This window comes from Peromyscus eremicus, chromosome 18 (genome assembly GCF_949786415.1).
Source record: "Peromyscus eremicus chromosome 18, PerEre_H2_v1, whole genome shotgun sequence".
Taxonomy (NCBI): Eukaryota; Metazoa; Chordata; class Mammalia; order Rodentia; family Cricetidae; genus Peromyscus; species Peromyscus eremicus.
The window spans coordinates 43,730,698-43,754,823 of record NC_081434.1 but is presented as its reverse complement, the minus strand read 5'-3'; the positions used below and the strand labels follow the sequence as shown (position 1 = coordinate 43,754,823).

General features: G+C 44.6%; 1 protein-coding gene across 3 annotated transcripts in view; it reads left to right on the top strand.

The window, feature by feature from the left end:
* Nucleotides 1-16,349: 16,349 nt before the first annotated feature.
* Fbxo7 (F-box protein 7) overlaps nucleotides 16,350-24,126 on the top strand; it is a 31,678-nt gene continuing 23,901 nt past the window's right edge. The window contains exons 1-3 of one of the 3 annotated variants that reach the window (XM_059245516.1): nucleotides 16,350-16,495; nucleotides 18,742-19,036; nucleotides 23,467-23,694. In XM_059245516.1, the coding sequence (XP_059101499.1) occupies nucleotides 16,374-16,495; nucleotides 18,742-19,036; nucleotides 23,467-23,694 (645 nt within the window). In that variant the 5' untranslated portion in view covers nucleotides 16,350-16,373. Of the gene's footprint in view, nucleotides 16,496-16,517; nucleotides 16,673-18,741; nucleotides 19,037-23,466; nucleotides 23,695-24,126 lie in introns of those variants that run through there. The other 2 variants (XM_059245517.1, XM_059245518.1) reach the window with 2 other exon arrangements.

The following is a 24,126-nucleotide window of genomic DNA, read 5'->3' as shown; positions in this document are numbered from 1 at the left end:
AAAAATGTCAGGATAAAAGAATAATTAAACTATGTATACACACACACAAACACATCTATGTGCACTTATATAGGTATTTCCATGTCTGCAGTGGAAAAGCACAGGGTTACACCAGTGTAAAGCACTTAAATGTCCCAGTGTCTAACAGTGATAAAAATAGTGACAAATTAGTGCATTTTTAAAAAACCAATCACAGAACTCACAAGGCAGATACTGTTTTCATCTCCAATTTAGACACATGTGTGCTGGTATTGTGTACCCTAATAAACTTATCTGGGGTCAGAGAACAGAAAAGCCACTAGATACTTAGGATAGGCAGTGGTAGCACACGCCTTTAATCCTAGCATTCCAGAGGCAGAAATCCATGTGTTCAAGGATACAGCCAAGCATGGTGACTCACTCCTTTAATCCCAGAAAGCGAGCCTTTAATCCCAGGGAGTGGTGGTAGAAAGCAGAAAGGTATATAAGGCTTGAGGACCAGAAACTAGAAGCATTTGGCTGGTTAAGCTTTCAGGCTTCTAGCAACAGTTCAGCTGAGATTCATTTGGATATGAGGCTTCCAGTCTGAGGAAACAGGATCAGCTGAGAAGTTGGCCAGGGGAGGTTAGATGTGGCTTGTTCTGTCTCTCTGATCTTCCAGTGTTCACCCCAATAACTGGCCTCAGGTTTGATTTTATTAATAAAAACTTTTAAGATTCCTGCTACACACGTGGAAATGGAGATTTAAAAAGTTTGAATGACTAATTCAGTCCCATATGTACCTGAGAATCAAGTCTTGTTCTTCTGGTTCCTAATTCCAGTGTTATTGGTTTTTTTCATCAAGTGAGTTGATAAATGCTAGATTTTCATTTTCATCCAAAGATTTTTAGGTGAGAATGCCTGGGTGACATCTTCAATGTGGAGAAGGCCAGCCAGCACCAGGAGATTTTCAAGCATTTCTGTGTAACTCTCTTTTATATTTTCTTGGGCACAAATGGAGTTTTAAGTTCCCCTCCAGAGGTAAAAGCTGCCCCCCCCCCTTGGCTAAAGGAAGTGTCTGAATCGGTGTACTTTAATGGTGATTCAGGAACTCAAATTGTGTGTAGAAAAACATATTTTTCCTCCAGACATCTTCTGAGAGTATTAAATTACTGAAGTCGAAAGGGCTGGCTTGTCCATACCTTTCGGTGGAATTGTTTGCCTGGGATGATGATTTATGGGCACAGGAGGACGGCAGCTCTGACAGGCAAGACGATGACTGAAGAGGTTAAGTAATTTGTCTGACAAGTAGGGGCAGGGTGAGCCGCCGCTCAGGGAAGGGATCCAGGACTCCCAAACCCTCCTGTTACCTATTTTGTTGCTTCTCAGGAACTGTTTCTTTCTAAGACTCAGAACCTCCTTGCCAACGCAAAAGAGAAAAACGCCTCTAGATTAAATGGTCTGGCTGTCCCAAACACCAGGAATAATACAACACCAGTGCAGTTTAGAGAAGTTCTGGAGACTCACAGCTCAGCTTCCCACTGCTGTTCCTGGCAAGGCCTTCGATGGATGTGGAAACCCTGATTAGGGGAGTGGGGAGAGAGCCAAACACAGCATTCTAAACAGAGGCACATGTTGAAAACTTGAGTTCAACGGGTTTGAAGATGTCTCCACTAGGGTATCCCAACATATTGGTTAAGAGAGAGAGAGAGAGAGAGAGAGAGAGAGAGAGAGAGAGAGAGAGAGAGAGAGAGAGAGAGAAATTTGTAAAAGTGTAAAGGAAATACAGGCAGAATTGGGAAATCTTTCAAGGGATTCTATCCTTACATCGTAGTACAGCAAGATTTCCAGGGACAGGGGGCCCCGAAATTTCCTGCCAAGTTGTTCCTCTCCAAACGTGGAGTTTAGTACTGATAAGTTCAACTGTTCAGACGAGTGGGAGAGCAGGTTTGTGGTGACAGGATCTAGGTCGCCAGTGTGGTTTGAAATGGCTCCTTAGTCCTAACACAATGACTGAGGGACAAGAGAATTTTCTGCCACTTGCCAGCTTTCTCTCTGAAATAAAACAAACAACCAAAGACCCAAACTCCATGCCACTCTGAACCAGCTCAAGTCAGATGTGTAATCCAGATTGATACTTCCCTCTTTTTAGGGCCCTTCAGCCTTCCCTAGGAGGGCTCCGGGTGAACAGGTATGACAAACACACAGCATGAGAAACCCTAGACAGACGTCAGTAAGAATTTAGAATGCACGGCAGCTGACTACTAGGTGTCACGTCTGCCTGGAAGATCCCCATCCCGAGCTCCTGGGCTAGCAGAGACCTGAAGTTTGTTTGAGATTCTTACCTCAAGATCCAGAAGTGTCCAAAGTTGGGGCGTACCTCCGATTCCCTTTGCCTTTGAAGCAGGAGTGTTCTCTACCTTGCGCCTTGAACGAAGCTGCTGAAACGTCATGATAATTAAGTCTGAGTCATCTCAGCCATGAACTTTTTTTTTTAGATGACTCTTTCAAAATGTGATACATAATTGCTTCACTACAATTACCCAATGGCATGAATGAATACTAGTCTCTATCTAGATGAACAGACAAGGCCACCCATGCAATCATTACCTTCCTATAACACATGTGTGTTCTTATGAAAGTGTGGCTATTTAACCAAAATGATTAAAAAAGGGCTTCTGATCTATTTTTAAAAGGTGTTAATTCTTATTGAACTGACTCAGGATGTAGCTCAGAAATAGAGTGCTTACCCAGCATGTCCAAAGCCCTGGGTTTCACCCCCAGCATCATGGAGGAAAATGGAAATACTGAGTTGGAAAAGGAGGAAGAATCTCCTTTTCTGGGACAATAAGCCAGGTTGGGTGTCTGCTCTACTACTGCATAGGATACCTTTTGGACTTTAGGTGGATCAAGAGACTCAGTCTGAAAGCATGTGGCTTGATAACCAGCCTGGCCTAGTTAGCATCTTTATCATTCAAGGCAGGACCACAGACGGCATCTCTGAGCATTTGCTCCTTTTCAGAATGCTATAATGACTTCCTGTCCCAGCATTTCTTTGACACAAGTTGTATGTGTTTATTAGCCGCTCTATCTCTCTGGTTTATATGATTTAGCTAATGTATTTGATTTTTTCTTTCTTGCAACAGATCTCTCTGTGTAGCTCAGGCTGGCCTCAAATTTACAATACTTTCCCAAGTGTGAAGACTCCAGGCATGCACCATCACATTTAGCTAGTTAGTGAATTTTGAATGACTAGGGATTGGACTGCATGATATGTCATAATTTACCTACATTAAAAATGTTTAGGGTAAGATAGGATTACTGTCTCAGTTTTTCTAGGATGTGTATTTTCAGTACTAAAGTAAGGACAGCTTGGGCCAAATCAGGATGTCTAGTTTGTCCAGCAAGAACAGCAGGTACGTTCACTTAGCAATATCCCGCTACTGATGAGGTCGCGAGTTTATCATAAAAATACCCTGGGTTCTAGTTACCTCCTTAACCTTATTTTTTATCCCTGGTAAAATGGGGGTGCTGCCTGAATCGGCTCTGTGCATCAATAGGAAACACTGATAACAAGGGAATATGCTGTTAAAGCTGTAAAATTGAGTGGCCTTGTCAATGGCAAAATGAGCCTGGAGACAAGTCATCATGGACAAATCCACTTATTCAATCAACAAACATTTATCACGGGCTTACTGTAGGCAAAGGTCTCCTTAGGAGAAAAGACAAGGGGAACACTGGCTAAGACGGAGAAACCTAGCAGACAGAAACAAAAGCACACAAACTATAGCATGCACTATGCTGCGGTCTGGATGCCGAATGTCCCCTTGCAGGCCTGTGTATTAAAAGCTGCATTGTCAGTGTGGCATCATGGGGAAATGGTGCCATTTCTGAGTGGTGGGATCTCACGGGAAGTTCTTAGGTTATTGGAGATACACTGCTGGAGGGGACTGGGGACCTGGGATTCTCCCCTTTATGCTCTTGTTTTCTTTTTTTTTTTTAATTTTTATTTTGCAATGCAATTAAGTTCTACATACAGGCACAGATTCCCTTGTTCTCCCCCCTCCCGCCCCCCTCACCTTCCCCCCAGCCCGCCCCCCATTCCAATCTCCTCCAGGGCAAAGCCTTACTCACAGACTGAGATCAACCTGGTTTCTTGACACCAGGTGAGCAATTTTCCTCCACCACAAACTCCTGCCATGTCACAGGCCCAAGTCAATGGTGCCAAACTGTCACAGAGTGGCACCTTTAAAACCACGAGTCAAATAAACCTGTATTTTTTTTTATGACTTAATTGTCTCAGGTAATTTTTTACAGTGATGGAAAGCTGACTAATGACACTATGAAGGAAATAAAGGAATGTAGCGGGTGAGGTAACCTTATAATAGGTAGAGTGATGTAGCTGCAGGAGGTCAGCTTGTCAGGATGGTCCAGGCTGGCTTCTATGAGAGGTAATATGTGACTTGAACTCTGACTATTAGAAGTCACTGAAGGGAAATAGTGGGGAGGGACCAAGAAAAGTGAGTCAGTGGAATGGTGTGAGGATGGGCATAGTGGCAGGCATAGTGATGCTGATGAGAACCATGGATGAGGATGGACACAGTGGTAGGCATAGTGATGCTGATGAGAGCCATGGATGAGGGTGGACACAGTGGCAGGCATAGTGATGCTGATGAGAGCCATGCACGAGGATGGGCACACTGGTAGGCATAGTGATGCTGATGAGAGCCATGGATGAGGGTGGACACAGTGGCAGGCATAGTGATGCTGATGAGAGCCATGGATGAGGGTGGACACAGTGGTAGGCAGAGTGATGCTGATGAGAGCCATGGATGAGGGTGGACACAGTGGCAGGCATAGTGATGCTGATGAGAGCCATGCACGAGGATGGACACAGTGGTAGGCAGAGTGATGCTGATGAGAGCCATGGATGAGGGTGGACACAGTGGTAGGCAGAGTGATGCTGATGAGAGCCATGCACGAGGATGGGCACACTGGTAGGCATAGTGATGCTGATGAGAGCCATGGATGAGGGTGGACACAGTGGTAGGCATAGTGATGCTGATGAGAGCTATGCATGTAGCTTGAATTCAGGGGAGAGGTCTCTGGAAGCATGAATTTTGAGTCATCACCCAGAAGTGAAAGACACCATCTTGGCATGGGGTCCTAGGATGCATGATGGGAGACAATGCCAATCGTCACACAGATAAGTGCACGAAATTGTACTGTGGTCCTTCTTAGTGCATTAGAAAAAAATGCAGGAGCAGACATGGAGGATGAATGATGTCACCTATCATATGGACAAATTTATAAAATACCTCTAAACATTTATGATCTCTCTTTAGCATCTTCCTAGGGTGGCACCAATAGTTTCTTGGTCCACCTCTCCCTCTTGAAGAGGAATGCAAAATTAGTTTCCATGGTTACAGCCATCCCTCAGTGTCTACAGGGTATTGGCTCCAAATGCCCCACAGGTCCTCAGATCTTCAGAGAGAAGTACCTTCTATCCAGCAAGATAGCATTTCATATAATCCAACCACATTCTCCAGTATTTTTGTTGTTGTTGTTGTTTGAGACAGGGTTTCTCTGTGTAGCTTTGGAGCCTTTCCTGGAACTCACTCTGTACTCAGGCTGGCCTCGAACTCACAGAGAGCTGCCTGCCTCTGCCTCCCGAGTGCCTGGCCCTCCAGTATTCTTTAAATCATCCCTGGATTACGTGGACTGCAGAAGAACATGTAAATAGTTGCTCTACTGTGTCATTGTGGGGACAACAACAGCAAAGGTCAGGACAGAGGCAGTTTTTCCAAATGCCTTTGAACTAAGCTGTTGCTTGAACTGCTGATAGGTATGGAAACACAGATAAGAGGGCCACGTGCAGCTTTTATAGCTATCCTTTATTTGAAAATTCACAGATGCTTTCTTTCTACGTGACATTTCCCTTTTAAGGAAATTTGAAAACATCTTAAATGAGTAATATATGGCTGATAAAGACCTAACACCCTACAGCTCCCATGAAAGGTAGAATAATTTTTTAAGTGGCTCAAACAATTGGAGTTTTATTTATTTATTTATTTATTTATTTATTTATTTATTTATTTATTTATTTATTTAGTTTTTCGAGACAGGGTTTCTCTGTGTAGCTTTGCACCTTTCCTGGAACTTGCTTTGGAGACCAGGCTGGCCTCAAACTCACAGAGATCCACCTGCCTCTGCCTCCCGAGTGCTGGGATTAAAGGCGTGTGCCACCACCGCCCGGCTGCCATCAATTGGAGTTTAAAAAACAAAAGTCAGGAGGGAAAGATGAGCAGTAGGTAGAGGTTCAACATTTATCTGGTGGCCTAAATTCAGTCCCTGGAACCTACACAAAGATAGGAGAGGACTGACTCCTCCAGGTGGTCCTTGATCAGCCACACATCCTGTGGCATGACCCCCTCCCCACCCTCGAGACAGGGTTTCACTGAGTAACAATCCTGGCTGTCCTGGAACTCACTCTGTAGACCAGGCTGGCCTTGAACTCACAGACATCCACTTGCCTCTGCTTCTCCAATGCTGGGATTAAAGGCATGCACCACTATCACCTGGCTATAAATAACAAGTTTTAAAAGGTCTAAGAAAGGGAGAAATCGGTTTCACTGCTTTTAGAAGGGACGTTTGAAATGGGCTCAACTAGTTTTCTACTCTGTTCAAGGAATCATTTTAAGGCAAAGCTTCCAAGTTCGTCAAGAAAACAACAAAAGCCAACAGTACTCTATCCAATTCCATCGTTTTTTGGTTTCCACATTTAAGTGAAAAAAAGTTGCTGGTAATTCCTGTTTATTCAAACTACTCATGATTGTAATCTAAAACACAAGATTGCTTATCTCATTTACTAATGGCTGACAGGGCTTTGGTCTTTTCAGATCAAGGGATACTTTGAATTAACGCTCCAGAAGGAAGATAATAATTAACTATGTAGAAATAATTATTTGTTAAAGAAAGATGCCAAGATCCAATTCAAAGGAATTAACCATTCTCTGTCCTTGGTTTCTAGAATATGTGGCATGTAGAACTTTGTGCTCTGAGCAAAGCAGTCAGTATTATTATCAGATGAGCTGTGCATGCTTGAAAGAGTAAATCTGTTGACTGTTCCTCAGAGGAGGGAGTTGGGGAGGATCACTGGACCTTCAGTTGAGGTTCCAGCTGTCCATCAGTGCTGGAGGCTGTGGGAGTATACAGCGGGTGACAACTAGTATTCAACAGGTCGACCACCAAATGAATAACTCTATGATGGGGAGCCCCACTTGGCAAGGACCATGGGGTCACTGACTGTAAATGACTGGTTGTTTCTGTCTGTGGTTTTTCTCATGTGTTACTACATTTCTTCCCTAAAAACAGCTATGGCTGTTTTTCCACTGCTTGTGTGTTTATCTTGTGAAAATATTCCATCTTTGGGCACACACATATCTATGGATGGTCAGGAAGATGATTTCTGCTTAAACTGTACAATTTTGATGAATAGAAATAATACTGGGATGTTTTTTATGGCTCAGACTGACATAGGAATATAGCAGTGTTCTCAGCTACAAAGGCAGCCTTTTTCACATTTGGCTGATTTTAGACTTCAAAACAAATTCAAAACAGACCAGTTGCACCTGCAAATGAAATGCTAGAGGACACATTCCCAGGTGTCAATTTGTAGAACCAAGGTCAGGCACAAGGCAACCTTGGTGCCAGTTCCCTGCTTGTAAAGTCTGGCTGATAAAGACCTAACGCCCTACACAAATTCCTCAAGCAATTAACTCTCTACATGAACTTCTAACCTCAGATTTTTAATACAAGACTCAACGGTCAGCTAACTAACTGTTTATTGTTTAGGTCATGAATAACAATCAATTAACTAAGTCCAGAGAAAAATAGTTTTATGTCCAGCTACTGTGGAAAAAGTTTCACAGTTAACCAGGCTACAGAGGATGGTCTGGCCTCATAGCCTTGAATAAAGAGTTACAAGCTTCCCTCCTCTCTGCTCTGAGATTGTAAGCACGTATATATATATATTAGGTTTGGGATGCTTTCGATGCCACTGCCCAGGAAAGTGCCAAATCCCATGTCTTTGCCTATACGTTGCTACGGTAAATGGCTCGTCTTCATCGTTTGCTCAAGGAATACATTATGACCCCGAGCTTTGTAACCTTTTTTTTAATTGCTTAAAGTTTGCTGTTGAATATGTTTATAAGCTGTATGAACAGATGAACTAAAGAGAATTAGGGCAGAGAACTAGAGCTGGAGACTCGGAGCTGGAGAGAATGAAGAACATGACCCTCAGATTGTGTCTGAGTCTTTTCTCTCAGATGGATAAGACATTTTCCTAGGTCCCACTACTCTGAAAAGCATTCTTTTTGTAACCCTGGGTGCAGTCCTGAGAGCTGGTCTCTTGGGCTGCAGTACACCAGGTCATTTGTATGTAGCTAGCTCTGTTCTGCTTACCTGTGGCCTTACATTCTCAGGAGGTGTGGAATATATAAGTTGGGGAAGATTAATTGAAGAAACTCCATGCAGCTCTGGGGAAGCCATCATCCATGCTGCTGGAAACTTTCCAGTATGGCTGCTCTGGGCTCTCCCATGTTCCTACCAGCAACCCCTCACCCATGCTCTGTAAGGAAGTTTCATAAACTCATTGTTTGCCCAAGGTGAACTTTGGTTTGTCCTTGAGACCTTCTGAGGATCAGTAGACATGGTTTGTGTCTCCTTAAGAAAGAAATTGTATTTCTATGTAGAAGGAAACCCTGCAAGTTAAATGTTTATCAACATAACTTTTTATTGGGTCTTTCAGAATTTCATATCATGCACCCCAATCCCACTCATTCCCCAGTCTTTCCATATCTGCCCTCCACCATGTAGCCTGCTCCCTCCCAAAGAAAATAAAAAATAAAAATAAAAATTAGGAAAGAAGGAGGAGGAGAAGAGGAAGAAAAAGAGGAAGAAGAAGGAGGAGGAGAAGGAGAAGAAGAGGAAGGCGGAGAGGAAGAAGAAGAAGAAGAAGAAGAAGAAGAAGAAGAAGAAGAAGAGAAGAAGAAGAGAAGAAGAAGAAGAAGAAGAAGAAGAAGAAGAAGAAGAAGAAGAAGAAGAAGAAGAAGATCAACCAACCAAAACCAAAAACCCCTGAAAACCATCTCACCAACCGCTCTGGACAATGACCTGCTTCTCTATCAACCACAGCTTTCTCTGTGTGTATCGTTCTGTTCCTCATTCTTTCCTGCCTCTCCATCCATCACATATTCCGTCATTGTCATTGTGGCATTGAAAGCTGCAGTGTGTCATACAGTATACCCTTTTGCCCAAACAGCTTTACCTGGGAATGTCCTTTGCAATGAGCCATTAGTCTAGTTCAAGGCCTCTGGCTTCTGATATACCATTAATACTGGACCCTCATAGAGACTCTTGGATATCCTGCTGTCGCCCTGAGTCATGGAGATCCTGTGGCTATGGATCCGCAGGACTAACCCCTTCACGTGCTCCAGCAGCTCATAGATAGGGAAGATGTTGGGATGTGCCAACTCAAAGCTCTGGGGCTGGGCCTGGGTGGTAGTCAGCCTGCCAGCCCTCCCACCCGCACCACCGGGAGTGTGGCAGCTGGTGAGGGGTGGGACCAGCTGTTCCTCGCCCTCACCACCAAGGCCAGCTCTCCCAGGCTGCCCAGGCAAGGGGCAGGGCCAGCTCTCCCAGGCCCATGTCACCACTGGTGCCATTATGCAGTGGCCTGAGAGGGGCAGAGTCAGCTCAGCAGGGGTCTTCAGACAATACCATGGCTTCAGGTTGCAGTACAGATCCACGGATATTCGCATAGGCTTTGTGGTAACACGGGCCAGGGACATCAACACAGACCCAGGCTGCGTGGGACCACGGACCCCGACATGGCCGTTGGCGGCAGCTTAGGCCCCGGCCTCACCATAGTCTCAGGTGGCAGCGCAGGCCTCTCACATCAGGCTGTTCCTCACTGCTGTGGTGTCTCCAGTCTGATCTCTCTCCTATCTCTCCACCACATACTTGCTTCCTTCCCATACGCACCCACTGAGCAAGGGCTGGGTAAGGCCCGGTGTCTCGGCACTTCCCGGATTTTTTTGTTTTTAACTTGAAGACAAATCATACTGTTTTGTGGAGGGGACAGGGTTATATGTCTATGGGCAGAAGTGAGGCAGAAGGGGCAGTTGGGAGGCCAAAGGCACCTCCGGCTTTGTTTCCTGCCTCTCCGGCTTTGTTTCCTGCCTCTCCGGCTTTGTTTCCTGCCTCTCCGGCTTTGTTTCCTGCCTCTCCAGCACTTGTGCAAATGAAGTCTGTTTAAAAGGAAACCCCAAAAAGAGACATAAGCGATATGTGAAGTGAGACCGAGTATTTACTGTGTATTTGTTATGTTATAACATTTGTATATGTTATTTCCCTATACGAACCCCCTAAACCTCTGCTAAGACTGTGCAAGGAACAAACACTGTTTCCATGCTATAGATAAAGACACCGAGGTCAAGCGCTGTGCTGAAGCTTGGCATCGGTGATTACATTCAAGACATGGGTGTTATGCTTCTAGGTGTCTCTTATGCTATGCTGGCATTTTAGGAAGGTCACTGCAGGGCAACACACAGTCCAGGGTATGTGGGAGGCGGGGGAGAGAGGAGGATGCTGTTACTTGCTAACTCATCTGATTTCCCCACCAGCTAATTGAAGTTGTGTGAGTAACACAGATTTGTGTTTTAAATTACTACCAGAGGAAGCTGCCTGGAATTTGTTTTGGCGCTTAAGAGAGATGAGTGACTCTACAGTCTGACAGAAGGATCCTGCCACCTGACATTATCTCCACCTCTGTTCCATGCTTTGTTTTATAGGTCACAAATGTTTGAAATAACACAACTGAAGAGCCGGAGGGGGAAAAGGTACAGACTTTAACTGTGGGAGTGCATGGAGTCTGTAAGCCTAAAGGCAGTGAGAACTGTAGACCAGCGGGATAGTCTCGTTAACTCACAGGGTATGGACTAATAATTCTGGAGACACTATGCATGTACAGCAGAATGATTAAGCAATGGAGTCAACTGATGGCAGATAATTGTAGCCGGGTCTCTCATAGTTGGACTGGGGAGTTGGAGATAAGCGGGGGAGGATGTTGCTATACAGAAGGCTGTCATAGCTTTAAAGGGTAAATCTAAATTCAAGGGCAACCGTGATTCAGTTAATCCTCCCCTTGGTCTTCCATCTCCGTGGAAAACTGCAGGGCAATCTGATAGCCAGGAGGAAAATGCTTCAGATACGTCTGAGCCCTTACGACCGCCAAGGCTCTAGTGAAGGCCTGATACTCCCAGTAACCCAGTAACCCAGTAACCCAGTAACCCCACTCTGCTCTTTAAATACACCAAGCTGGGAAATAAAGCTGCTCTCTCTCCCCAGTAAAAGAAAGCAGAGACTGTGTCCTGTGCATGTGTTATTCTCTCCTCTTCCTGGAACTCCCAAGTTTCAGCTTGTGCTGCCCCGGCTGCAGCAGGAGGAGGCTGTGATTCATATGTGAATGGGTCAGAGTTGGATCTATCAACGTATGTCTGGTTATATATAGAAATACATATTCTATTATGGAAATAAGCGATATCCTCGCTCAGTCAGCCAGGAAGGCTTAGAAGCAAAGACACTCCAGTAACAACGCGCACAATTATCACCCAGATCATGGTTTCAAATACAATTCTCCAAAAACCAGAAGTAGGTAGGGATTCTTAGAAAAACAAATGGCTGGTTTTGGTGCTGGGGCACGAAATATACAAAATTATCCCATAGCATTTCATAGTTAAAGAAAGTTAGAAAATGCTCAAGAATGGAATTGAATACAAACAAATGAAGGAAAAATAGAGATGGAAAATGGACACAAGAGCCGATGGAAGACTCGTCTAGTGGACAGAGCTGTACAGCAGCAGCAGCAGCAGCAGCAGCAGCAGCAACAACAATTGAAGACCTAGTTTTAGACTATGATGCAAAATGTAAAGTATTTAATTCACACTAATATAATTGATTGGATGAAAAAAATAGACAAAGCCGGGCAGTGGTGGCGCACGCCTTTAATCCCAGCACTCGGGAGGCAGAACCAGGCAGATCTCTGTGAGTTCGAGGCCAGCCTGGGCTACAGAGTGAGTTCCAGGAAAGGCACAAAGCTACACAGTGAAACCCTGTCTCAAAAAACCAAAAATAAAATAAAATAAAATAAAATAAAATAAAAAAAATAGACAAGTATGGTATGTAGGACAAGCCAGAACAAATTTATTTATTTTTGAGACCGGAGCTTTCTATGTAGCCTTCTCTGGTCTAGAATGTAGATCAGGCTGGCCTTGAACTCACAAAAATGACCTTGCTTCTGCTTCCTGAGTGCTTACGATTAAAGGCATACACCACTATGCCTGGCTATTATTTATGTCAGGATCATGCAACCAACTGATCTGGGATTGTTAAGTAGCCAGAGATGACCTTAAACTCCTGATTTCCTACCTGGGAGATCAGGCCTTCCTAAGTGCCGGGACTACAGGCATACACCATTATACCTAGCTTGTGCAGTGTTGTGGATCAAACACAGGGCTTTGTCAGTGTGTGGCAAGCACTTTACTGGAAGCAAGGGCACAGTAGAGAAACCACGGAAAAGGCTTCTCCATGATTAGGGGGAAGGTTTTTCATTGTGAATAAGAGAGAGAAAGCATCCAGAGACATCTGCAAGAGTTCAAAGAAGAGAGAAAAAAAAAGCAGATGGAACATGGCTAGGGCTAGGGAAATGGGGCATGGAAAAACCATGTGGTTAAAAGGAGGATGAGTAGCTTGGGGGAGGGAAGCCTGTGAACTGCAGCAGCCTAGGAATTTAGGGTAGAGGAGGGGGTGAGAAGGGCCAGGATGCTAGTGTGGTCTTTTAAATGCATAGCAAGTATGGGTGAATAGGGACTGAAGGAGACAGAAGGCCAGAGTGGGCTTCGATATGCAACCACAGGTATATGTCACTGGAGAGGCATTTGTCCCCTTGCCAGGGTCAAGGGACCATAATGGAAATGACTCATTTTGTGAACCTGGTTCACATGTTCCAAATCCTATAGTCCTATAGTCCAGCACGAGCTGAGCCAAGATGGTCATTTTGGACCAAGTCAGTAACCTGCTCTTTTGAGACGCTTGGAGTTTTCCTTCAGACCTACCATTTACCAACTGAACTACATCCCCAGTCTAAGTCTGAGCAATCTATACAGATACCCCACCTGCAATGAGTTGGAAGACAGCCCTGATTTGAAAGTGTTTAAAAATTTTAAGTGTATGAGTGTTTTGACTGCATGTCTGTGGACTATGTGACTGTCTGGTGTCCACAGAGGTCAGAAGAGGGCATTGGATCCTCTGGAACTGGAGTTACAGATGGCTGTGAGCTGCCATGTGGGTGCTGGGAATTAAATCCAAGTCCGCCAGAAGAGCAGCCAGTGCTCTTAAGCACTGAGACATCTCTACAGTCCTAGAGGGTGTCATCCTCCTCCACCCCGCCTTTTTATGGGAATCACACATTTCAGATCAGAGGATGGCCCTAGTGGGCACCTGTCAATTCATGGCCTCCTATTAGTTTTTTAACAGCCTTCCTTAAGCTTCTGGAAATTCTAATAAGTTCTGCCTCCCCAAAGAGAGAGTCAGATTCTGATTCTCAGTCTCTTGTAGTCAGGATTCAGGGATGGGGCCCAAACTTCCTCAGTCAGATTGCACCCCTGTAAGCTCTTGATTGGGAAGTGAGGTGAGAAAACAGGATCTTTTTGGGAAGTGTCATTTTTGTTGGTGCAGGAAATAGCAAACAAAACAAAAACAAAACAAAACAAAACAAAAACAAAACAAAAACCCACAAAGTGTCTGCTGGCAGCCACTCCCCAGTGCTCCTTGGCAGTAGTGACAGCAATTTCCTCCAGTAGTCCGCACTTTGGTACACTCCTTATCAGGCCAGTCTTTGGTGTGGTTATGAGTTCTCTCCAATCTTCCCTAGAATCCCTGCACCATACATATACTATCCTTTTAATTCATCCCTTCCTGGGTAGCTGCCCAGAGTCAATTTCCACTGGGCAGAACTAAAGACCTTGATATTGAAGACTCCCTTACAACCCTCCAATGGCTTCTCACATATTCTAGACTGTGTCTCAAACCCTTTGCCTAGCCTAAATATATCTATCTTTTTCATAAAAATTGGTTTTCAGCATGGTGATGGCAGAGGGAGGCAGAGGCATGTGGATCTCTGTGAGTTCCAGACCAGCCTGGTCTACAAAGCGAGTTCCAGAACAGGCTCCAAAGCTACACAGAGAAACCCTGTCTTGAAAAACCAGAAAAAAAAAAATTGGTTTTCTATTACTATCAGTCTCAAAGCAATGTGATCTGATCTATCAATATTCATGCTTTTGGCTTAATATTCTTATACTGAAATGTTGGCTTTTAACCAAAAATATGATAGAAGAAAATATGTAACTTTTGAGGCTGGGTCATAAAAGACTTTGTAACTTCTGTCTCGGTTACCCTTGGGTCATTCACCCTGAAGGAATCCACCTATCATGTTAGCAGACCTCTGGGAAAAATCTGTGAAAAACTCAGGAAATGGGCTGAATGGTGTATGGAGTTGAGTCTTCAGGCAGCTTTGACAAGAGACCCTGAGACAGAACCACCTATCCACACTACCCCCAAGTTCCCTATCTACAGAACCTATGGGGAAACAAATGTTTTATTGATGTAGGCTAGTAAGCTTTGGGGGACGACTGTTATGCGGCAAGAGATTACTAATGCACTGCGCAACAAAGATTAGCAGCTATAAGCTGCTTTAAATTTCCCTGTAACTTGAGAGAGATAAAGGAGTTGGCTTCAACTTCAAGTTCCTAAGAGCAGAGCCAAGGAAGAAATGAGACAGGGATTGTGAATTCCAGAGAAAAAATCATCATGGCCAAATTAATTAAAGCATGCTTTATTTTGTTTGTGCACATGGTGTGTCTCCCTAAAGGCAAGGTTCAGGAGATCAGCATCGGACATGGGTACGATAAAGGTTGTTAGGGAGTAGGGGGTTTCCAAGTGGGGGATTTGGCAGGCAAATAGGTGGGGTTATAGGAGCAGAACACAAGCAAAACAAGTTGGTCATAACAACCTTCTTTTTCTTTTTAAACATATGAATCATCTGTCCGAATGTACACCTGCATGCCAGAAGAGGACATGGATTCTATTATGGATGGTTGTGAGCCATCACATGGTTGCTGGAAATTGAACTCACGACTTCTGGAAGGGCAGCCAGTGCTCTTAACCACTAAGCCATCTCACCAACCCCCATAACAACCTTCTTAAACAACAACAACAACAACAACAAAATGGTTGCAAGGTGGTCATAACAGCAAGTGGTTATAACAACTCTTTGAAACAAAGACATGATTGCTAGCCCTGGAACAGGCAGTACAGAACCTTTTGTAGTAAAGTTACAGGTGGGGCATAGCCCAATCCTTGAGAAGCAGGGGGTTAATAATAAACAGGAATAAGCCTAGTTTGTCTTTACTGTAAGATGGCTTTCAAGCCTCAGACAGATGCAGGCTGGTTTATCAGGATTTGCCCTGGGAAGCGGAGAGCTACTGGGAGAAACCAAAGACATACCCTCAATTCAAATTTATATTAACTGAATGTGTTTTTAGTGTTGGCAGGACGGCCACCTTAGAGCCAAACAGCATGCTGTGTGGACGAGGGTAAAAGTGGGGTTTTAAAATGGACATCTGCAAGGTGTAGATTACAACTTCATGGAATCCACGGGTGGGCAGGAAAATTGTTTTACTTCTCTCGGTTTTTTCTTTTCCACTATATAGTAATAAAAAGATCACAGCGATAAGCACGTTTTACAGAAGCAAAGACAGCCGTTAATACCTCGTTATCCTTTCCTTGTCTCACCTGAAGGCCACTAGGATCTCCCAGGCACTCCAGGTCAACAGCCCTTAAGGGATGCCTGGTTCCATACTAAGGTTCTTTAACCATCACGGGGGACCTGTGTTAGGTCTGAGCACTCCAACGACTGAGACAGAGCCGTTCATTTCTGGGCAGGCCAACACACAGTGTCGCCAGGTTAGGGCCGGCTGTCATGTCCCCACACAGTCCGCACCGGTCCTTCCAGAGCTAAAGATGCTGCAAGTAGGGAGGCGCAGATGGAGACTAGGTGCGCCGAAGCAAGCTCAGCGCCTGCGCCGTGCGCATCTCGCCCCCAGGTGGCGCCGTCGTGCGCCGAGCCACCGATGGGGAGCGCAGGCGCTCGGCGCTCCGCTCGCGTACTGGGCGGTAGGGGGCGTAGTCGAGAGAGCGGACGAGGAACGAGGACGCAGGCCCGGAACCGCTGGCTTTCGGTTTCTCCTTCGCTCGGGTAGCCGCCGCCGCCGCCCGAGGCTTGCGGTCCTGTCGCCATGAGGCTGCGTGTGCGGCTTCAGAAGCGGACCCAGCCGCTAGAGGTGCCGGAGCCGGAGCCGACGCTCGGGCAGCTGCGCGCGCACCTCAGCCAGGCTCTGCTGCCCACGTGGGGGTTCAGGTGAGCGGCGCCCCGATCGCGGGGCCCCGGGAGGGCGGGTGCGCCGGCCGGGCGGTCACGTGAGGCCAGGGCCTCCCGGGCGTAGCTGCGCCGAGCCCCTGTGACAGTGCTCGCCCGCCGGGTTCCGGCTCAGGGAGACCATGGCCCAGCCTCCCCGGGGTCCCGCGGTCTCCCCCGGTGAGTAGCCACTTCCGGGTTTGCGGTCACCGCCACCCCGAGCGCGGGAAACGCGGGACGCGCCTGCTGCTGTCCCGAGTGGGAAGCTTGCGTTAAACCTCCCAGTGTGAACCCACTGGGCTGGAGTGCACCTCGGCCGTTGAGGTATTTCAGTGGTTACATTGGAACAGCATCGTGCCTCAAGTAACAAACTTCTTGCACCCTAGGCCGCTGTAATTTGTGCTACCGCTTAAGGCAACAGTAACTAAAAACAGCTGAGCGTGCCTTTGCCAGACTGTGCACCCGACGCTGTAACTTTTCTCACTACAACCTTTTAGGAAGTACGCATGCTTCAGGCCAGTGGGCATTTTCTCTAAAATAGAGGCATGACCCCAGAGAGCTTCCAGTTGGGTGGCAAGTTGAAAAGGGAGTAAGTTCTTACTAATTTATGGGGTTGCACACGGAGCTTCTGTGTTTCTGCAGATGTTTTCAGGTCGTAGAGGGACAAGTTTATGGATGACCCACTTCAAGAGCTGAGCTCGTGGATAAAATATTTTAAAAAGATGGGCTCTAGGTCCATCTCATTAATTGACACTTTTAATAACCTTTCACTTTATTTGTAGGAAATTGAGCAAAATGAGGTCCTATACGGATTTCTCTTCCTTTCACCCCCCTCTCCCCCAGATTAAGATATTGTTAGTTAAAAAGTGAGCCTGAGCTACGCCTTTATTCCTGTCGCTCAGAAGGCAGAGGCAGGGGGATCTCTTTGAGTTCAAGGCCAGCCTGGTCTGCATAGCAAGTTCCAGACCAGCCAGGGTTACAGATAATGTCTAATTGTCTAATAAAATAATGTTATCGAAAACATAAAAAAAAAGCTGTTTTTTTTTTCCACATGAAAAGAATTAACATATCGCCCTATTACCACATAATGGTGACTACACCACTTCTTGGGGTCGAGCTGAGTGTTTTCTGTGTTGACAGTTACCCCTCCACACACTTTGGGAAGTCTGTTTTTAAGGTATTTATAAGTTGTACTGCTTTTCAGTTAAGCAGGGCAGTCTTGAAAAGACGTGAAACCCAAGAGCCCCAGCTAGTGTCTCTTTCCGGCTTGTTTTCACAGTTGCGGTTGATTAGTTGGGTGGAATTTAAGCCTCAGCTTGTGAAAGTAAATTCATTCTTCTGAAATTTTGTTTATTTGGGGAACAAAAGGGAAGCTTTAAAATGTGTCCGAATGACACAGTTGTTATTTCTAAAGAGTATTTTCTAGTTAAGCAGACCAAAGATTGGTATAAAATAGGTTTTTTAAAGTTTGGCGTTTCTAGAGTTGTAGGGGTGTGTGTGTGTGTGTGTGTGTGTGTGTGTGTGTGTGTGTGTGAAATGCACACTCACCCTTATAACTTCAGAAAATAGTACCTTGGAAACACTTCAGAAGGGTGGGAGGGCAAACTGGCATTTCCGTGAGCAGACCATTCCCTATGTTTTCCTCAAAATGAATTATTTGAGGGAGTTTCCCTTTTTTCTGCCAAAGCAGAGATGGTGTTTTCATGGACAGCTGGCAGGTTTTCAACTTTTTTGTTTATCAGAACATTTTGCAAGCAGTGACAGAGCAACTTATTTTCTAAGGAGAGGGAATAGCTTTGACTCCAGTAATGTCTGTTTAATTGGTAAGACGAAAATGGATGTGAATAAGCAAAATGAATGGGGCTGGGGAGATTCTAAAGCACTTGCCGCACAAGCCTGACACCCCAAGTGTGTGACGTCCCAGCTCCCACGTAAAGCTGGCGGTAAAGCTGCGGATTAAACTGATGTGTGAACTTAGGAAGCATCTCCACTTCAAAGATGTCGAAATAGTGAAAACTGCATGCTCTAGAACTGATGAAGTAGGTGCCATAACACCCTGGCTAAGGTGCTGAAGTTTTGACTGTTAGGAATCTATGGCCATTTGATGAGAAGAACAAGTAATTTAGTCCCCTGCGTTTTTCTACTTAGTGCTTCTGGGTGTATAGCGTGTACTTTAATGTATTCCAAATGTATTATTTGGGATAGTGGAGTAGGGAGCTCTTACAGTGCTCATCCATCTTTCTTGGCAGTTCTGATACCCGATTTGCAATTACATTGAACAACAAGGATGCCCTCACTGGAGATGAAGAGACCTTGGCTTCATATGGGATTGTTTCTGGGGACTTGATATGTTTGGTTCTTGAAGATCACATGCCGGCACCTAACTTACCTTCATCTACAGATTCAGAGCATTCCTCACTCCAGAATAATGACCAAGCTTCTTTGGCTGCCAGCTCACGTCAGGCCAGCATCCCTGATGAACAGTGCAGTGGTTCTTCCCAAGGACAGGCCACCCAGTCCGATGCCTGGAATGATGACAGTATGGTGGGTATTAAAGATAAAGAGACGAAGTAGAGTATTGATAGAATATATTGACAGTTCAGAGGCATTCTGCGCCAGTCAGGATGGTTAGCATCAGTAAATTGTAGACTGTGCCCTTTCTGAACATTTTCTTTTTAGCTGCTAAATGTCTGGACTGGTATTTTGCTAGCATTCTAACATGCATGGTTTTGTGGTTTTGTTCAGATGTTCCTTTAGCTCATGCATCCCATGGTGTCTGATGTTTGTGAGTTTATAATTCCTAACTTACCATGTCTGGGCACTCACTTATGTTGTACCCATAGTCCACTTATTTCCAAATGATTTGCTGGACCTTTAAATGGTTATCACAGACTCTGTCTAACATCAGTTTGGAAATAATATACACCATTAGTCTGTCCTCCACATGGGAACTCCCTGCCCTGCCCCTCAGTGGGACCCCTGACGTCTTGTGCCTTTTGACTTGTTGTTGTTGATGGTGGTGGTTTTTTGAGACAAGGTTTCTCTGTGTAACAGCCTTGGCTGTCCTAGAACTCGATTTATAGACCAGGCTGGACTTGAACTCACAGAGATCCGCCTGCCTGTGCCTCCCGAGTGCTGGGATTAAAGGTGTGCGCCACCACTGCCCGGCTATAGGCCACCTTTTAACTTCTTTCTATCACAGGCTGCCAGGCTGTGTTCTTTACTGCGTTAGGTTTTCTCGTCCTATGTCTTCAGTATGTCATTTGCTTGCTCTTTAGTACCTCTGTGTCTGAGATACAAATGTCTCTAGTCCAGTCATGTTATTTCACAGAAGACCAAGTTCCTTATTGTCCTGTGTACCCAGGCTTTCTGCCTCTCCAGGGCCAGTTTCTGTTCTTTCCTGTTAGTGGTGGTCTCTCGTGAGTACAGATTCCTGCTAATTCTCATTCTTCGATTTGCATACTCACACGTAAGTGTACAACCTGCTGACCTTGTGACCAGTGATGTGGTGCCCTTGCTGGTCCTCCTTTTCCTGTTTGTCTTCCTGTATTCCAAGGTCCTTGCTAATTATAGTCCAGTGATTTAAAACATTTATTGGTCTTTATAACTTTGTAAGTTCCTCATTATTTATTTTCCTTTTTAATACTTTGTATGAAACAATTCTTTTTTATTTTTTTAAATTTTTTTATTTTTTAAAGATTTTATTTTTTTTATTATGTATACAGCATATATGACAGCAAGCCAGAAGAGGGCACCAGATCTCATTACAGATGGTTGTGAGCCACCATGTGGTTGCTGGGAATTGAACTCAGGACCTCTGGAAGAGCAGTCAGTGCTCTTAACCACTGAGCCATCTCTGTAGCCCGAAACAATTCTTTTTTAAATTACATTTTTTTAAGTTTTTTTTTTTTTTTTTTTTTGTTATTTTTGTTTTTTTGTTAGTTTTTTTTTGAGACAGGGTTTCTCTGCATAACAGCCCTGGCTGTCCTGGTACTTGCTTTTAGGCCTTGAACAAAACACTTCTTTAATACTAACACTGTTTTTATGTATATATTCTTACCACTGCAAATTTCTTTTGCAAGCCTTAAGCACTGAATCATGACATTAAGAATAAGCACATATTTCTCGATACAAGAAATTTGTCTTCTGAATCATTCTTGTATCTCTTGTTTGTTTCTGCTTCATAGGGCAATGTGTGGGATGAATAAGGCTATCTGACTGCATACTTAAAAAAAGACTCTTTCAGAGATAAACCTAGAGAAAAGAACTCATTCCCTTTACTTTGGTGTGCTCTAAAAATCCTCCAGTAAGATGGAGTTTTACAGTGTGTGTAATACTTAGTTAATTTTTCTTTGCAAAATTTTGAGATGTTACTGATGCCTCAAGGTAGTGATTCTAGTTCTGAGAGCATACTGCTTGTCTTGTAAGTTTGTTTCTTTGTTTGTTTTTTTCTGGTTTTTTGAGACAGGGTTTCTCTGTGTAGTTTTGGTGCCTGTCCTGGATCTTGCTCTGTAGACCAGGCTGGCCTCGAACTCACAGAGATCCGCCTGGCTCTGCCTCCCGAGTGCTGGGATTAAAGGCGTGCGCCACCACCGCTCAGCTGTCTTGTAAGGTTTTTATGGGGTGACTATGAAACCTTAGCAGGGACATTGAAGTCATAAATAATGCTGGGAGTCCTTGACTCTATATGACGTGCTGGTTCAGTGTAGAAGAAGGCTGTGGAAAAGGAAAGTAAAGGATGGACAAGGCTCAAAACCAAAGGGAGGAATTTTATTTTGTGACTAAATGTAAGTTAGTTTGATTTCATTGCACTTGAGAACTCCCTTTAGTGACAGCAAGGGGTAACCTGTACAGACCTGAGAGGAACTCTTCTACACGTTAGCTGATTGTTTGTTGTGTAAGTGGCCTGTGACAAGACTGTGTAGAGGTGATGCTTAGCTAGTTTCTGTTCTCACACGTGGAAGATGATAGACACTCATATCAGAGCAGCTCAGCAGATGCCAGTGTTTCTTGGACTTAGGAATAAAGTTAGATAAGCCCACAGTGGGTGTGTAGTTAGCAGCTTAGGGTAATGCTTCTTAAAAATTTCCACATCTGTTTTGTACCATGATACTGCCCAAGTAATAAGTGGCCAAAGAAGGAATAATGGGGAAAAATGAAGAGATTATTTTCATAATTTAGCTTGATATATCCTTTTTAGTATGGTGATTTCTGTTCAAAGAAAATCATGGAAATGTTTTGTGCAGTAGCATCTTTTATGTAGTGTGAGTTACTGTAGCCTTTTAAATTTAATTAAAAAATTTTTTTGGAGACAGGATCTTGTCATATAGCTCAGGCTGACCTTAAACTCTGAATTCTTCTGCCTCAGCCTCCCAAGTGCAGGGATTACAGGTGTGTGTCACCATGCCTGCCTGCGGTCTGTAGCCATTAGGCTTTAGCTCTGCTGATTTCTGAAGAGTGAGTCAGCTCTGTCTCAATTGCTGTCCTTCAGCCTTGGTTTATGCTATAGAACTTTAAATTCCCCTGCCCCTCCTTTTTCTGGAAATACAACCTAAAAAGAAGAAAGTTGCTTTGTATTAAGAGTTGAGCGCAAACTAGGAAACAAACTTTCTGAATAAAATCAATGCAGTAACTTCGCTTTGCTCAGGCTGATTTATATCTAAAAGCCCTAATGGTGACTCTGAGGATATGGGTTCGTTTCAGAGATGTATAAACTGGTGATCTCGACTAGTTACTGATTTTTCTGAGTTACAGTTGTAGTATCTAGAAGCAGGCATTGTCCTCTCCCTTGCCCAAGTTGTGTGATCATTGTCAGGCACAAATGAGAGAACCTGGCAAACAAAAGCATGAAGCTGTAGTACATCATCTTTGAGCAGTTGTTCACAGACCTTTACTGGAAGTGTACCACGTGGCAGGCCTGTACTTGGGTAGTCTCGTACTTTACACAAACTTGCAGTCACGGAGAGATGCAGATGTGTGAACTGAAAAATAGCAGTAGAGTGTGGTGAGGTGCAATAATAAAGGCAGTGCATCTCCTGGGTCTGTTGAAGAAGTAGGAATACTGCAGTGGGTGGGAAAGGGTTGGTAGAAAGTAAACAGATGACCAGCCAGGGAACAGGTAGTGGTGGGCCTTATGTGCCCAGGCATTTAGACTTAATTTTCTAGGCCTGCACTCCTTAGTCTGTTTCTGAAAATCCAGTTTTATGAATCTGTAGTAAGTGTAACGGAGATGCCAAGTGTGAGTAAAGATGGAGGATGCATTTTGGTTATTGCACACATTACTGTTTCTAGAATGTTCAGAGCTTTTATAGGTTAATACTGGATACTGTGACTGTAGGTCAGATCAGGCAGACATAGCATGTGGTGTTTCTACACCAGGCTCGGTACCAACTTTTCCCCAAGAACATTAGGCACACAGTCTTAAGGTACAGTTGTGGGAAATGCCGTCGCCTGTCTTGGGGAAGTCCTGGTACACTTTAAACTGGGCCATAAGACATGATTGGATTCTTAATTTCCAGGGAAACTGGCAGGAGTGCATGGTGTGTGTGAGACAGGAAGGGGAGGCAGGCACTTTTGGGGGTGCTGTTGCTGGAAGTCAGCAGACACATAATGGGGGTCTGAAGCACCTGTGGCGTAGGAAGCACAGCTTTAGAGGTATTCAGGCATGGTAGTAGTTGGAACTGTGAAGATACCACATTTAGAGTACTGTTTAGTATGTGTGGAGACTTGCAGATGGGTTCCAGGTTTTCAGCCTGTCAGTATAAAGGGAGTTAAGGATTCAGAATGGAGGAGGTGTAGGCTGCAGTCTCATTTATTTATGAGAGCTTCCTTAAGATGGCTCCTATTTCTGAACCTCATGGTATGCTTTGGTTTTGAGCACTAATCTCTGCTCAGTTTAGGGTATAGAATGTCCTATGTAAAATTAATGAATTTATTATTCATTATGATGTATTTATTATTGTCATCCTTTTTAGGAAGGGCCTAGTCAAAATGTTGAAGCTGAGTCAATTCAGGATGCCGTGGGTATGGAAGAGGATTCTGGTTTCCGTCCACTGGAACCAATGCTGTGCAGTGAAACAGAGGATGGGCAGGTGCCACATTCACTGGAGACTCTGTATCAGTCAGCTGGTTGCTCCAGCGTCAGTGATGCCTTGGTAGTGCTGGTGCATCTCCTCATGCTCGAGTCGGGCTACATACCTCAGGTGAGTTCATCCCAAAGCCCTCGTGAGGTCTCCCTGGGTACCTTAGTCACAGGGATTGTGGTGGTCCTCCTTTATTAAATGTGGTTGTTGTTGGACACAAAATGCCAGACACAGGGAGGGGTTGTCATGGGTACTCAGTCGGTGTGCTCTTTCCTTCTTCATCCTTCACTTCCTTTGTTAGCATTTAGTAGGCAGAGGGGATGGTAACCGGTTTAAAAAGACGGAAGGTTTATTTATGGTAATATGCAGATAGAATGCCAGGGTGTGGACTGAATGTGACCAAGTGCCGGCCAACTAGGCTGTTCATGTCAATGGCTTTGTGCTGTGGTTGCTTGTCTACATTGGGCTCGTGTTCATTAAGCATCTGCTAATGTCAGTGGTTTTGTTTCCTTTGTCCCTGTTTCAGGTCTTTGTTCTCAAGTTACCTTAGTC